General features: G+C 36.0%; 2 protein-coding genes and 1 long non-coding RNA gene across 3 annotated transcripts; 2 read left to right on the forward strand and 1 right to left on the reverse strand.

The window, feature by feature from the left end:
• Window positions 1–589: 589 nt before the first annotated feature.
• LOC147509433 (GDSL esterase/lipase At1g71250-like) lies at window positions 590–2,745 on the forward strand. Its single transcript, XM_086599216.1, has 3 exons — window positions 590–845; window positions 1,330–1,585; window positions 1,764–2,745. Exons 1-3 carry the CDS (start codon window positions 600–602, stop codon window positions 1,967–1,969), a joined length of 708 nt encoding a protein of 235 aa, XP_086455342.1. The 5' UTR covers window positions 590–599; the 3' UTR covers window positions 1,970–2,745.
• On the reverse strand, window positions 866–2,865 carry LOC147509434 (uncharacterized). Its single transcript, XR_015216554.1, has 3 exons — window positions 2,730–2,865; window positions 1,815–2,644; window positions 866–1,007 (listed from the first exon to the last, which is right to left on the reverse strand). It is a non-coding gene; the product is annotated as an uncharacterized LOC147509434 (long non-coding RNA).
• A 9,974-nt stretch (window positions 2,866–12,839) lies between these two features.
• On the forward strand, window positions 12,840–13,574 carry LOC147509435 (uncharacterized). Its single transcript, XM_086597812.1, has one exon. The coding sequence runs from the start codon at window positions 12,840–12,842 to the stop codon at window positions 13,572–13,574; it is 735 nt and encodes a 244-aa protein (XP_086453938.1).
• Window positions 13,575–14,943: the final 1,369 nt, after the last annotated feature.

Below are 14,943 nucleotides of genomic sequence, written 5' to 3' on the forward strand. Positions count from 1 at the left end.
TGGAGATATCTATCCGGATTTCAGAAAAAAATATATAAATATCACGATATGTTCAGAGATATATACAACTGTAAATATCGGTGATATTTATGATATTTGTGATATTTTGCGATATTTGGAGATATTTTGCGATATTTTATGTATATAACAATTTTATTTAATATTTACCATTATATTTTAAATAAATATAAATAATGTATCATAATATATCAATAAATATCCACAATATCTATGATATTTGTCGATATTTTAGATATATCCACGATATTTACATGTGAAACAATGTCAAATATCCCCAAAGAAAAAAATATATCCACAATACATATTCAGAAATTGAATATCGATAAATATCCATATCCTGATATTTTGTACTATGACACTGGCAACCGCGCAGTAAGTGCTCTTTTAACTTTTAAGTCAGTGCCGGTCTTGCCCTAATCCAGGGCCCCTACCAGGAATCTAGCAAAATTTTGGGGTGCCAGTGTTAAGGTTTAAATAACGCAATGACGGGCCAAAGGCCTGGCCAGCCAATATTAATGTACTTTGCGTGACCAACTGACCACGTTGCTGACGTGATTCATCAGGGACAAGTACTCGCAATGTACCAACAAGTCGAGGCCTTTGGAAATATGGTACTTCCAGAAATGAGGTCGTTATTGTTGACAAGCAATGAAGATGCAACAACCAATTTTGATGGTTATTTAGCCAAATCTCTTTTTGTTTCCGACATTGGGAATGATGATTTTCTCAACCATTACTTCGTTCACCTGGCGAATCCACTACATAAAAAGGTTCCACCAAGTTTTTATAATTTACTTGTGGATCAATGCACACTCTATCTCAAGGTATACACATTATTATTTCTTCCTTATATTTTCTCAGCAAGAATCAGTTAATTCCTTGTTTTATGAAGCAGACCCCACTCCCCATGTTGTAAGAGCCTGGAGGCCCATCATCATAGGCTGTTCAAATCAGATCCATATCCTTGGTTGCCATGTTTTAGCTTTCTGACAATGTTCCATAAGTCAGAACGGCTTTTCTATAGATAAGAACCAGCTGAATAAAATGTCAATGATCATGATTCATGAATGGCAAGATGGGCTAAACCTATTTTAGTTCATTTTAGATCCATTTAATAGCAACATGGTCTTAAAGGCATGGGCGGGTCTGTGTTTTTTTAATTTGTAGGTAGACTTCGTTGTTGGCGTCGCTCGTCGAGAGTAATGATATGAAATTATGAAGGTTATCCAAAGAAAGAAAACGAAAATCATGAATCATAAATAATGTATAATTTAACTGGTTTTCCTCTCTATTTGTTGATGGGTGCAGAAACTGTACAAATTTGGAGCAAGGAAGTTCTTGGTTTTTGGATTAGGAGTTTTGGGATTTATTCCTAATATTATCAGATCATACAGCCAGGATAGCAAACAATGTTTCGAGGAGTTCAACGAAATATCAGTGAAGTACAATGCCAAGGTCAAGACAATGGTTTTACAATTAAACCAGGAGCTTTCTGGTGTCTATATACTTTACTGGGACATATACACTAATATGAGACAGGTTCTTGATAATCCTTCGGAGTACGGTAATTCATCTATCTCTATCTACACGTACTCATGATCATATATACTTTTATACTACGGTGGTGTTCGAAGTTTATTAATGTGGTCATATATGGATAATGGGTACGTGTGTGCATGTGAGTAGGTCTTTTAGCATAGAATGTTTGGCTGATACATTTCAAAATTTCAACTATCTATTAGGATTCAAGTATTCACACACTGGGTGTTGCGATTGTATAGTAATATGTTTACCTGGGAATTTGGTGTGTCCTGATCGATCTCAATATGTGTTCTGGGATGATTTTCACCCTACGGATGTAGCAAATGAAATCTTGGTCAAGCAAGCGTACAGAGGTACTATACAGACCACTTATCCCATGAATGTGAAGCAACTTCTTCAACTCTAGTTGCAACTTGATCAATTCTTTGGCGCTAAATGTGAATATGTGACACAACCACTTCTGAGTGCTCATTGGTCATTTTGTGGTTATTGTGTATACAGCTAACTATGTACACAAAGTCTTGGTCCTTACAGGGTTTTCTTGAAAATCACCCAGTTAAAACATCCAACCCCAATTTCAGGTCCCTCAAATATCACCTCATCCTTATCTCAATTTTATGCTTCCTAAATGTAAAAGTATGAAATCTTATGCTCGTTGGCTCGTCAATGCAAAGATAAAAAGTAGGGTTAACTAGGATTTCTTCCTACTAGAGTACACAAAAAAAAAATCAACTTAGATTGACCGTGTTTTTTTATGTGTATTTAGAGAAAAGACCGGCCCTCTAATAGGGAAAATCCTAATTGGCTCATCGAGGATAATACTAACTAACCCTAAAAAGTAACAACAAAATATGCCACATAATCTAGTTGAGCATTATTGATGCCATCCTGAGGGCAACAAACTAGCGTCAACTGATAGTTCAAATTAAGGCACTTTCCAAAGTTTCCATGTCGGAGGCACGAGCATTGTGGGATTCCAAAGTCCCGCACCGACAGTTTCGATCAGTGAATTCAACACGTACCAAGTGCAACAGGCATGGTTAATCCAAAATCAACACACCAGGGAGATTAAATCCAGTATCTGCAAAACCAAATGACCAATACAATATAACAACAGTAAAACTGCTTATAAGGAAAATTATCTTTTGTAATTTGTACCATCATACCATGGCGCATTAAATCAATGGTGACTGAAAGAAATTTCATCTTAAGTAAGAAATGAATCGAAAGAAAAAATGCCGGCGAATAAGAAAAAGAAAGTAGCAAAATTGTTGTCAGAATGTCAGATACGTCTGACGTTTGTGCATCAAAAACGTCAATTGATCTATCATCTATGGGCTCAATGGCTTCGGCCCAAGCAGTGTCAATTGGGCCGGGTCTATTTAATGCAAGTCATTAATTGCGGGGCCCGGAACCCACTAATATGTATGAACGAAGGGTTTCTCAACCTTTTCCTGTTGTTCCCTCTTGGTGTGATTTGAGAAGGAATTTTCAGGTGGCATGTTGTTCAATACTTATATATTTGTATATAATATTTCAGTTTATATTAGTCAATATACTAACACTGGTATGTGTGTTAAAGAATTAAAATTGGAAATTTCGAACTTTTGGACTAGGCATGCAAGTACCATGCCTTGTGTCTCCTTTAGGTTTTTTGTATATTTTTCAAGGCATAGTGGACTTGATCACACTATACATAGGTTTGTCTGCAGCATAGTACAAAATATCTCGATATATCGCGATATTTGGAGATATCTATCCATATTTCAGAAAAAGATATTTAAATATCACCATATGTTTAGAGATATATACGACTGCAAATATCAGTTATATTTCGATAATATTTGTGATATTTAGAGATATTTGGTGATATTTTGATATTTTGTATATATAACAATTTTATTTAATATTTATCATTATATTTCAAATAAATATAAATAATGTATCATGATATATCAAAAATATCCATAATATCTACAATATTTGTCGATATTTTGGATATATCCACGATATTTGTATGTGAAACAATGTCAAATATCCCCATAGAAGGAGATATATCCACGATACATATCCAGAAATTAAATATCGATAAATATTCATATCCTGATATTTTATACTATGGTCTGCAGTACAACCCTTTTTTCCATTGTATTATATGTAGAACATCAGATTGTTGACCGGTGTATGTAACTGTTTATAAGAACAAATATTTTTTTAGGTTTCTTTAAGATAGCATCATGGAACATATTTTGTAACTTTACTTTTAGTTCCATAATGTCAAATTCGAATAATTCCTTTGAGAGGCCAGTCTCTTAATAATGTAGGTTGTATAACAAGGTGCATCAGCATTCAATACTTCAATGTCCCCATATTATTCCATAATCCCCTTCATCTGGCCATGAGATAATTTGCATGTACAAATGTTATAGTGAAATTGTATTGTTGTTAGTGTTAGAATAGTTGTATCAACACAGCAACTAGAGTATAAAGACAAGAATAGAATTAACAGGTAATAACCAAGGCGCGGATTAAGCTGTTTTTAAGGAAAGATTTCACCCCTTCCAATGGTGCAGAAATGCAGTAGTGTCGTCTTCTTCATAGGATTCAATGGTTAACAGCAGTCTGACTTTACACTAGAACATACTACCCTCTAGAACAGTAATATAACTCTCTCTGGCGGCTACAGGAAGAAGAGAAGAAGAATAGTATAGGTTATAGTTTCTGTTTCTCTGAGTTGGGTTTCTGATCAAGTCTATAACCTCTATGGACGCACAATCCTATATATAGAGGCTTGGTCGGTCATAGCAGTCCAACTTGCACAATGTGGGACTATCTACAATGCACTAAAATGGAGATAACACACTTTGTTCATCTCCTCCACTTTGCACACATACACTAGTATTTAGAAATACTTATAGAGATTCCAACAATCCCCCACTATTTCAAAATACTAATAGTCCCCCACTATTTTGGAATAGGATATTACAAAAGAAATGGGTTAACTAAATGCCAGAGAGAATCGAAAAAACAATGCATAAGATACTGGTGTTTTACGGGCTTGAACCAGTCATAGGGTAACATGTCTTATAATACGTGAAAGTGGTGGATTAAAAAATCTTTGAACCAATATTCCCTTATAGTAAAATAGATCACATGCACCCACACAACTCGTTCATTATATGCCTGTTCTGCGGTGTTGCACTTTTTGGCCCTTGCGCTGCTTGTGTTCCATGAATGCTCTAGAGTACTTGCCCGTATACTTATATGAACCGACCTAGTTCTACATTCACGTAAGTGGATATCTATCAAGTGTACATCGCAGTTAAAATACACTATCTCATTATAAAATGGACTATGGATTCCAATAAGAGTAAAATAACTCATTCTTACTCATTGCAATTCTAGTTATACAAAGTATATTATAGTACCATCTCGCCATAGGGTGGGATGTCTCATAAATAAATAAGACAATAGTATTGCAGGACGACGAAGTGACTTGTTTTGCCCTTTGAACCTACTTCATGGGATCTCCAATCACATAGGTAGGGTTGCCGTTAGTGTCGCCCTATATATGGGCATAAGTCTCATCCCCCTCGACGTATAACCACTTGCCTCCAAAAAGTGGTGTGGTCAGACATGTAGCCAAACGAAGTCCAACCTAACATAATCTCTAGCAGCTGCTTGATTAAGTTATATCTCAAACTTACATGTATTCTTTTCCCATTGCACATATTTCTTTGTCTTAGCTATTGCAATGAGACAGTTGCAAAACATATACACATCAGGAAACTGTTTAGAGTCAATAGGAAGATTTGCCAAGAGGTTGCTAACCCACTCAACATCAGCACATGCCTTTTCTAAGGCGATTAGCTTGGATGATATCCAAGACACTCAATTTCCACCAAGGGTAAACACATAAACACTACTGGATCCAGCTTATAACACATTACCCTTTCAACAATGTTGTAAAACTATTAAATATAAGTCCATAATCAATAGGTCCGTTATAGTACTTGGATAATTTGACAATATACATCCAATGTTCCTTTTAAGAACAATGAGTTATTAACTCAGTATGCCATTAATGTAGACAATGCCATGTCTCATAAATATAATCCATTAAGTACAATAGGCTACTAATGATATTGACATATTTAGTATGAGAAAACACAAGTAGATTATTTTTCATAAGATGCATATTTGCCACAAAAGGTGTTAACACATGCTTACTATAAGAATACCCATACTTGTCAATGAAAAATATTTCTACTACATGCTAAAATAATATAATAAGACCAACATGAGTTTTAATTCCTATATTCACCAATCATTCAATTTTGTAGTGCCCGAAATTTCCCTAAACCATCCGACCGGTCTGGTTTAAGGTACGTTGTGGGCTTCAACCATATTCAAACGTAAACATTTTGACAATTGAATATAGCAGTTACAGAAATGAGTTTAACAACACAATGAACTATCATTTTCAATGACGGTCTATTATGTGTTTCAAATAGGAATTTCTCTGTCTCATACACATTCTCAATGCTAGCACTCATGATATTAAATCATCTAAACAAAAAGAGATTAACACATATGTCTTGCTTTACTCTAAATGAAAGGACACATCTTTATCAACAATGGTACTTTGACATCCATACGACACTAATATATCGTTGAATTGCTCATGCCATTTATAGGCACTTGAATCAACTCATACAAAGATTTAACTAAATTGTATACCTTAAGCTCATCACCTAGTACTACTTGGTATTGTAGTTCCTCACAACTACTTAACTAGAGTCTTCAGAATTCTGAAGAAGAAATTCTAGTTACATGAGCAAGGTTCCAAAATATTATAAATCTTTTATCTAAGTGAAACCCCTTGACTATTATTATTAGTCTTGTATTTTGCAATATAACTATCACGTTTTAGTTTTCTCTTGAAGATCCAATTCAACCTATAGATCTCCCAATAAATTAAGAGTCCGGTTTAAATGAGTTGTATCCTTCAAAAAATACACTTCTCATAGACAAACAATTTCCTTATAATGAATATTTCTCAAAAACATATAAACATCATCACCATGAATGGTGGACATACTGACTGATAGTCTTCTAAATTTCTTGTTCAAAAATTATGGGATCCTCTTATGTAGTTCATTATGAACATTCAACCACTCTATGCCAATTTCACAGAAAGCACATCCTCAAATAAAATTAGCATATAAGACATTCAATAATAATGTGGCATCTACAAGATTGTTATCACGCATAACAACTAAAAACAAACATCACTATTATGAGTTTCACCAATGAACATCTACTAGATAGTTCTAGGTTTAAAAAAAAAAAAACTTCTTTTAGATTTATTCACAATAGCCTTGACAAGACACCCCCACATTTTGAAGCATTTTTGGATAGGCCCAAGACCTTTCCATATATACTTTGTAGTTCAATGTCTTTCCAATTATCTTGTGAGGTAAACTATGGTAAAACAGTGTCATACATATGGATCACCAACCCCCACAGTTCAATGGTTACTCAACCTAATCAAACTTATATGCAAAATACATTATACCGTTATAAATACTAAAAGAATCAACAACAATAATATGCACTCTTATGACAAGAATATACTTTACTCAAGTTTATGATTATGGATCATATTAAACATAGTTATATTATGTTCATGCTATTTATATAAAAGGAAATCCACAAGTGATTCAAATGAATTTTAAAGAATAGAAGAATTAGATGAAAAGGGTTTTACCCAAGATAATATCATTATCATTCTTCTTTTCATAATTCAACATTTCAACTTACATAGTAAGACAATCCATGGACTTGTACATCACCTTTGCTATTTATTCAGTCATAGGAGGATAATGCCTAATAAGACAATTTATAATCGTTACATCTCCTTGTCTAAAATAGTCACTGGAGGATATTGTCTAAGAAGATAATCCATAACCTTACATCTCCTTGACTAAATTAGGTTTAGGAGGATATGATTGTTTCCCATATTGTTTCCTCTCATAGACAACGATGCTCATTACTTAATAATATATGACATGGTTAAGCTTCATGCCTATATTAAATAATGCATTCATGCCAAACATGGTTAATATAATATCATAGGTTCAGGAAAAGTAAACTTTAACTGTGCCCCTCACAACAAAAAGTATACGATATTTAAGCAAATCTAGCCACTGAATATGCAAAACAACTGAGGACTTCACCTCATCTTTTTACATGAGCTCAAGCAAGATGAGATACCCTATCAACAAGACCTCAAGTACTACCACAACATCTAATGGCTCAACCCATTAATGTCTTCAACTAGAAAAATTTACAATAAACTATCATCAAGTTCAAAATAAATCCACGATGATTAATATCCAAAACTAGCATGCTATACAACTTTAACATATGCTATATTGGATATAAGCTACAAGTTACTTCATCTAACATGTATTTTTACAATAGTACAATTATAACTATCATCTAACAATACATACACTCAATAGAGGTAAGCAATTATGCATTGAATATATTATAATTACTATTCAAGATTTGAGTGTGATTGATATTAAATATCTTAAGGTCTCTCTTAGACCATCTACATACATCTACATATGTACAAAGAAAAATAATATCAAACTATTTCTAGTCAAACCAATTAATATCTTAGTGATAAACACGTATAATTTGTTAACTAGGTTATTAAAGAAATTTAAGCTTGGGGATTTCCCTCCTAAGAAAAAGTAGCATGCAACTCAAGGCAAGAATATCACCATATAATCAAACCAAAAGAATTGCAAAGAGTGAAAAAATACGATACCTAACCGATTGAAAAACCGGATTACCATATTTTCCTCCTTCTAGAAAAAATATTTCAAAAGAACTGTAATTCTGAACCAGCTCAAGGACGAATTGGGTATCAAGCCTTATACCATTGGAAATCTCTTTGAATCAGCTATCCAACACAAAATGTGGATTGCAAAACCAAGCTCTGAGCTGAAAGTTACAACAGTTTTCATAATGAGCGACGCAACTGTCAAAAAGACGAACTTTGACGTTTTTCTTGATAGAAATCTCAAATTTGTCTCCCACAAACGTAGGAGAAAGGTCTACAACTATATAGGGTTTGATAAACTACAAAAGATCAATTAAGATTCAATCTTTAATTGGTTTTCCTAACAAAAACGAAATTATCAAAAAATTTCTAAAGTTAAGACTTATCTTTTGATTGCCGTATTAAAACACTCTCCTTTGTTCTACTACGAAAAATTCTTTTCTTAAGATTGTTAGAATAGTTGTATCAACACAGCAACTAGAGTAGAACATAAGGAACAATAGACAATGACAGAATTAACAGGTAATAACCAAGGCGTGGATTAGGCTGTCCTTAAGTAAAGATTTCACCCCTTCCAATGGTGTAGAAAGGCAGCAGTGGTATCTTCCTCATAGGATTCAATAGTTAACAACAGCCTGACTTTGCACTAGAACATACTACCCTCTAGAACAGCAATATAACTTTCTCTGGCGGCTACAGGAAGAAGAGAAGAAGAATAGTATAGGTTATAGTTTATGTTTCTCTGAGATGGGTTTCTGATCAAGTCTATAACCTCTATGGATGCACAGTCCTATATATAGAGACTTGGTCAGTCATAGCAGTCTAACTCGCTCAATGTGGGACTATCTACAATGCACTAAAGTGGAGAGAACACACTTTGTTCATCTCCTCTACTTTGCATACACACACTAGTATTTAGAAATACTCATAGAGATTCCAACAGTTAGTGTAGAGGAATATATGGCTTGGGATCATCATCTTCAGATGTTGGTCCAAAGAGATCAAAAAGAGGATATTCTCTTCTGTAATAACTATTCGAAGGTGCTCTCTTAAGGTGGACATCTCTAAAGCTTTTGACACTGTCAGTTGGAAGGCTATAGAGAGTATGTTGCACTGCCTCAAATTTCCTCTCTGTATGATTCAGGTGGGTTATGATGTGTTTATTTACAACACCCTACTACTCTGTGCTCATCAATGGCTCTCCTGAGGGTTACTTCAAAGGCAGAAGAGGCCTTAGGCAAGGGGACCCTATGTCCCCTTACTTGTTTGTCATTATTATGGAGATTCTCAGTATTTTGCTTAAGGAAGGGCTCAATTCTAAACTCATCAATGCTCATCCCAAATGCAAAAGGACTAAGACTATCAATGTTTGCTTTGCGGATGATTTGCTTCTTTTATTTTGCGGAGATCTACAATCTATGATCACTGTGAAGGTAATTCTTAATTCCTTTGCACAAGTTACTAGATTAAGAATAAACACCAACAAAACTACCCTTCTCATTGGGGGTTTAAGTCAAGAGGAAAGCCTATTCTTGGCGGACTATATGGAAGTTAGATTAGTAACACCACCTGTTACTTATCTAGGACTCCCCCTAGTAGCATCTAGGCTGGGCATTAGAGAATGTCAGCCCCTCATTGAGATGATAACCAACAGAATAAACAATTGGAAAACTATATGTCTTTCACATGCTGGGAGGCTCGAGCTGATCTACTATGTTCTCCCATCATTCCATGTCTACTGGGCTAGGAAATTTGTCCTACCATGTACTATTCTGGATGAAGTTACAAGAATCTGCAATAATTTTGTATGGAGTGGGCCATTTATGGAGAAGAAAATGCACCATGCAGACAAACACAAAACAACTTTGAGCAAGAAGGAAGGAGATTTAGGGATTACTAACCTCAGGTTGTGTAACAAAGCCTCGTACTGTGGCCTTGTCTACAAGTTGGTTTCGAGGGAAATCTCTTTATGGACAGACTGGACATGGAAGAACCATATAAAGGACAAGTTTTTCTGGAAAATGAAATGCCCCACTGGCTGCTCATTGGTGTGGCACAAAATCCTTGATACTAGAGCTACTGCTATTCAATACATCAAGTACAATATTTCTAATTAATGGTGAGAACACTTGGGTTTGGTATGACCCATGGTGTTCTAATAGATTGCTGATTGATACGCCTGATGCTCGCAATCATCTCCATGTCCCTCTTAATGCAAGAGTAAGCCCACTGATCGCCTATGGTAAGTGGAATGGCCTTGTTTCCAATCTACCCGATGGTCAACTCAAGATGATGATTCAAGATACAGTCATAAACAACTTCTTACCAGAAGATTGTGTTATCTGGACTCCCCCACCAAGTGGCAAATTTACATCCAAATCTGCATATTATGCCCTAAAAATACCAAGGAAAAGGGTCATATGGTACAACCTTGTGTGGGGAAAGTATGTAATACCACGACACTCTTTCACCACTTGGCAGCTTTTTGCCAATAGCTTACCAACTCAGGACAGATTGATCCACAAGAAGGTACTTCATCATTCCTCATGCTGCCTATGCAATAGGTCGAGGGAAAACTCTAGACACCTCTTCTTTTAGTGCCAGTACAGCAAAGCAATCTGGGGCCGAGTAAAGAACCAGTTGGGGTTAAGTGGTACAACCTTAAACTCAACCAATGAATGACACAGGATCATCAGGTTATGCAGTTCAAACTCTATGAAGGCAGAAATCTTCAAGGCATTCATCTGTGCAACAGTTAGTTTCATTTGGTCAGAAAGGAATAACAGGAGATTTAAGAACACCTCTCAACCATGGCAGGTTGTTTGTGATCGACTAATGACTGACATGAAGGTGTTTCTGCAAGGCTCCTTAGTTTCAGTACATGTTAATCAGGATGCTAAAACAATATTGGACAAAACCTTAGTTTCAGTATATATTGGAGACTTTGGGCATTACGGTGAACTACAAAAACAATATAGCGAAACAATGCAGCTGGACAAAACCTAAAGAAGGGATGGTTAAAATCAACCCTGATGGCTCTCTCATTGGGACTCGAGCAAGCATAGGAGGCACTATCAGAGACAGCAGACGGGATGTTATTCTTGCATACACAGGAGTTGGAGGTCTGAAAACTGTTCTGTACCAGGAATTGAATGCTATCCTAGTGGGACTCAAGGGATGTGAGACTATACAAGTTCAGCGAATAGAGGTGGCTTCAGACTCAATGCGAGCAGTACATATACTCCTTAACAAAGAACAAGCGCCATGGGATTGCTGGAACATCAAAGCAGAAATTCTAGAGGTTGCATCAAGATTCCTCTCCATAGAATTTATTCATGTATACCGAGAATGTAATAGAGCAGCCGATCTCTTGGCTTCTCTTGAGTATGTTGAAGGTTACAACTACTTTATACCCCCTCTAGTGCCTCAGTTACAGAGAATAGTGGAGGAGGATAAAGAAGGTCATGTATATTTGTGATTCTAATGCAACAGTATGTGGGGACTGCTAAACCCAGGCCATATTCGAAAAAAAAAAACTATTTAAATAACATGGTGGCACTGGTATGTATGTTCTAAAAATGATTATGAGATAGATAGTCATATTAGACAAAACTGGCTGTTTGTTATTTTGGGGAAACATGAAACTATTGTCTGAGCATATATGATCTCTATGTTGTCACAAACTGAAATTTGTCAAATATAATTATACAGGTGGAGTATTGAAGCTGTAATGGAGCGAAAGCGGAAAGGACAAGACGTGACGTGGTTTGATGGAGTAACATGGACAGATATTTTTGTTGGGGATGGAAATAATACAGAGGTGAATGTCACGTCCTGCAATACTACTGAAGTTACGAGGACCAGTTCTGTTGAGGTGTGTACTTGCAATAAGTCTATCAGTTATGAAACAACTAACATTGTTTGTGGAAGTAAAACCGTCCTCGGTGCCAAGTTAAGAAAAGGAGAAACAGAGAAAATTGTTGGTGGGAATGAATTTAAAGTGGTTCTGTTGCTGGATTTTCCCACGGAAATCATTTCTGATATACTGTCTAGACTTCCGGTTGAGGATATCGGTCGATGTAGAACTGTATGTAAGAGTTTGGATGAGTTATCAAAGGAGATTGGCTTCATTGATCTCCATTTGAGCAAAGCAACAACACACCCAACTGATATCGTCCTTCAACAAACTTTCTCAGGTCCTGTAAACAATTTGTTTTTGCTCAGTACTGCAAATGGTAAATGGAGTTGCAAGGGGATTCCAGAAAGTATAAATGATTGGGGTAGCAGGAGAGACTCTTGCAATGGTTTGTTTTGCATATCTAAATAAGGTGGAGATGACCCTGTCATATACAATCCTATCTTAAGAGAATGCTTGATGTTACCAAAGTCAGACTTTACAATTCAGGGCATGTCAGTTTTAATGTATGCAAGTGACCTCGGAATCGGTTATGATTCAGCTAACAAGATATATAAAGTTGTACGAGTATACAACATACTTTATGATGAACCTATTGGGTTCTGCATCAAGGGTGAGATTATTACAGTGGGTGAAAGTTCCTGGAGAGCACTAGATTTTCCGCACAAAGTGACAATCTGCAATAGTAAACTAAGGAGTGTTTTCTCGAATGGCGCCTTCCATTGGGCGCTTGATAAGAAAGGACATGGTTCTCATTTGGACCAGATCCTTGTATTGGACATTGTCAGCGAGAAGTTTCAAACAATCAAGTTTCCACCTTCTGTTAAGCTTCCTGAGTTCTTAGATCTACTTAAATTCAGGGAGTCCCTAGCTTTGGTCGAAATCAGTTCCTCTCAAGAAGTTCTTTGGATATGGCAAATAGTGGGTAGCAGGAATACTGGTGGCAGGGTTTGTCAATTCACTATTAGTTTGCCTTGTACTTTTCAACACTTTAGAAGAAGGTTCCGACTTTTGGGTGTGTTGAGCCATGACGATTTATTGTTTGAAGCGTTAGAGATAAAGGATGTTGTTCCTTCACAGGAGTATCATAACCATTATTCTCTTTATAGATCACACGAGTATCATAATCATCTTGCTCTGTATAGTCTAGATAAGAAAGAACGCTTCATTCTTGAGATAAATGGGATTCCAAGATCCTTCTGTGCATCTTTTTTTGTTCCAAGCCTTGTATCTCCTTAAAATTTTCTAGGTAATGAAGATGTGATTAAGCTAAAGGAGATAGAAGTTTCCTCAGGTTCTAGTTCCAATATGGTTCTTGTAGAGCTGCTACACTTGTGATGATGGCCAGAAGATTAAGCCTCTTATGTTTTAGTTTTTTCGACATTGATGTTCCTGGAATAAGTAAGGTGTTTGCATTGTACTGGAGTTATTTACTTCAATGGCACATGCATACTTGAATCTTGATTGAGACAAAATTATGGATTCAGATGTTATTTTCTTCTGTGACCAATTATAAAGTTCTCAGTTCTCAGAATAGTCAGTCTGAAACTTTGAAGTTACTTTGTTTTTTTTTTTCTCTCTAGCAGAAGACTGGTATGTTCGGCTAGTAGGAGGCCTAATTGTGCATATCTGTTTGTCTGCCTTATTTAAATTTTACCACAGGATTCAAGTTTCTAATCACTGCAAGCACACACAGGGGCAGAACCAGAATTTTTTTCAGAAGGGGGGGTGGGGTGGGGTGGGGTTATTAAGTTGGACTAGATGACTAGATTCAAGCAGGATGTTTTATTTGGGTTTGTACAGGCTCACAGCTTAATGTGGATGGATGCCTGCGTTTCCGTAATACATAGTTATAGACAGTAATTATTATTTTTCTTGGAGAAAGTTTGGGGGGGAGGTCTATAGCCCCTGTTAGCCATGCCTTAGGTCTGCCCCTGAGCACACAGATTAATTGTATGTTTTCCTGAAAATTCCTTGTCCTGTCCACACAACAGAAAATGAAGTCTTGGAGCAACATTTCAACTCTCGTTGCAGATTCATCAATTCATTTGTGCAAAAACGTACCATGTAGTCCTGCATTAGTCATTGATGATTTTTAAGACCGTCTCTGCAACTAATAAGTACAGGACAATTGGATTACAGGAGTAGTGTAACCACTTTGAAACATTGTTTTTAGGGTTAACTAGTATTACCCCCCACTAGATGAGCCAATTAGGATTTTCCCCCCACTAGATGGGAAATTAGGGTCTTCCCCTAAACACACGGTAATTTGGTTTGACCGTTAACTTTTAAATCAAATAATTGAAAATTACACAAATGCCCTAATTGTTTTCAAAAAGAAAATATTCAATTTTAATTAGGTAGGGGCATTTATATCATTTTCAGTTATTTGACTTGAAAGTTAACGGTCAAACCAAATTGACCGTGTGTTTAGAAAAGACCCTAATTTCGGTGTTTATACCAGTATCTGTCGAGTTACCAAAAAAAAGGACAAGTATGTTTCTAAGTCAAATGTGCGACTGTCAGGATAAGCATTTTTCTAGTCGTTCACTATAAGCAACCAAATAAATGGATATATCCATGTTGCACTATGATCGATCCAGTGCTT

The sequence above is a fragment of the Coptis chinensis genome, chromosome 3 (assembly GCF_015680905.1).
Source record: "Coptis chinensis isolate HL-2020 chromosome 3, ASM1568090v1, whole genome shotgun sequence".
Classification (NCBI taxonomy): Eukaryota; Viridiplantae; Streptophyta; class Magnoliopsida; order Ranunculales; family Ranunculaceae; genus Coptis; species Coptis chinensis.

What these genes read in the sequence shown, in the direction of transcription:
- LOC147509433 (XM_086599216.1), top strand. Translation starts at nt 600, where the DNA reads ATGTACCAACAAGTCGAGGCCTTTGGAAATATGGTACTTCCAGAAATG. An exon ending in AATGCACACTCTATCTCAAG is followed by an intron (nt 846 to 1,329) that starts GTATACACATTA and finishes TGATGGGTGCAG; the next exon opens with AAACTGTACAAATTTGGAGC. An exon ending in TGATAATCCTTCGGAGTACG is followed by an intron (nt 1,586 to 1,763) that starts GTAATTCATCTA and finishes ACTATCTATTAG; the next exon opens with GATTCAAGTATTCACACACT.
- LOC147509435 (XM_086597812.1), top strand. Translation starts at nt 12,840, where the DNA reads ATGTATGCAAGTGACCTCGGAATCGGTTATGATTCAGCTAACAAGATA.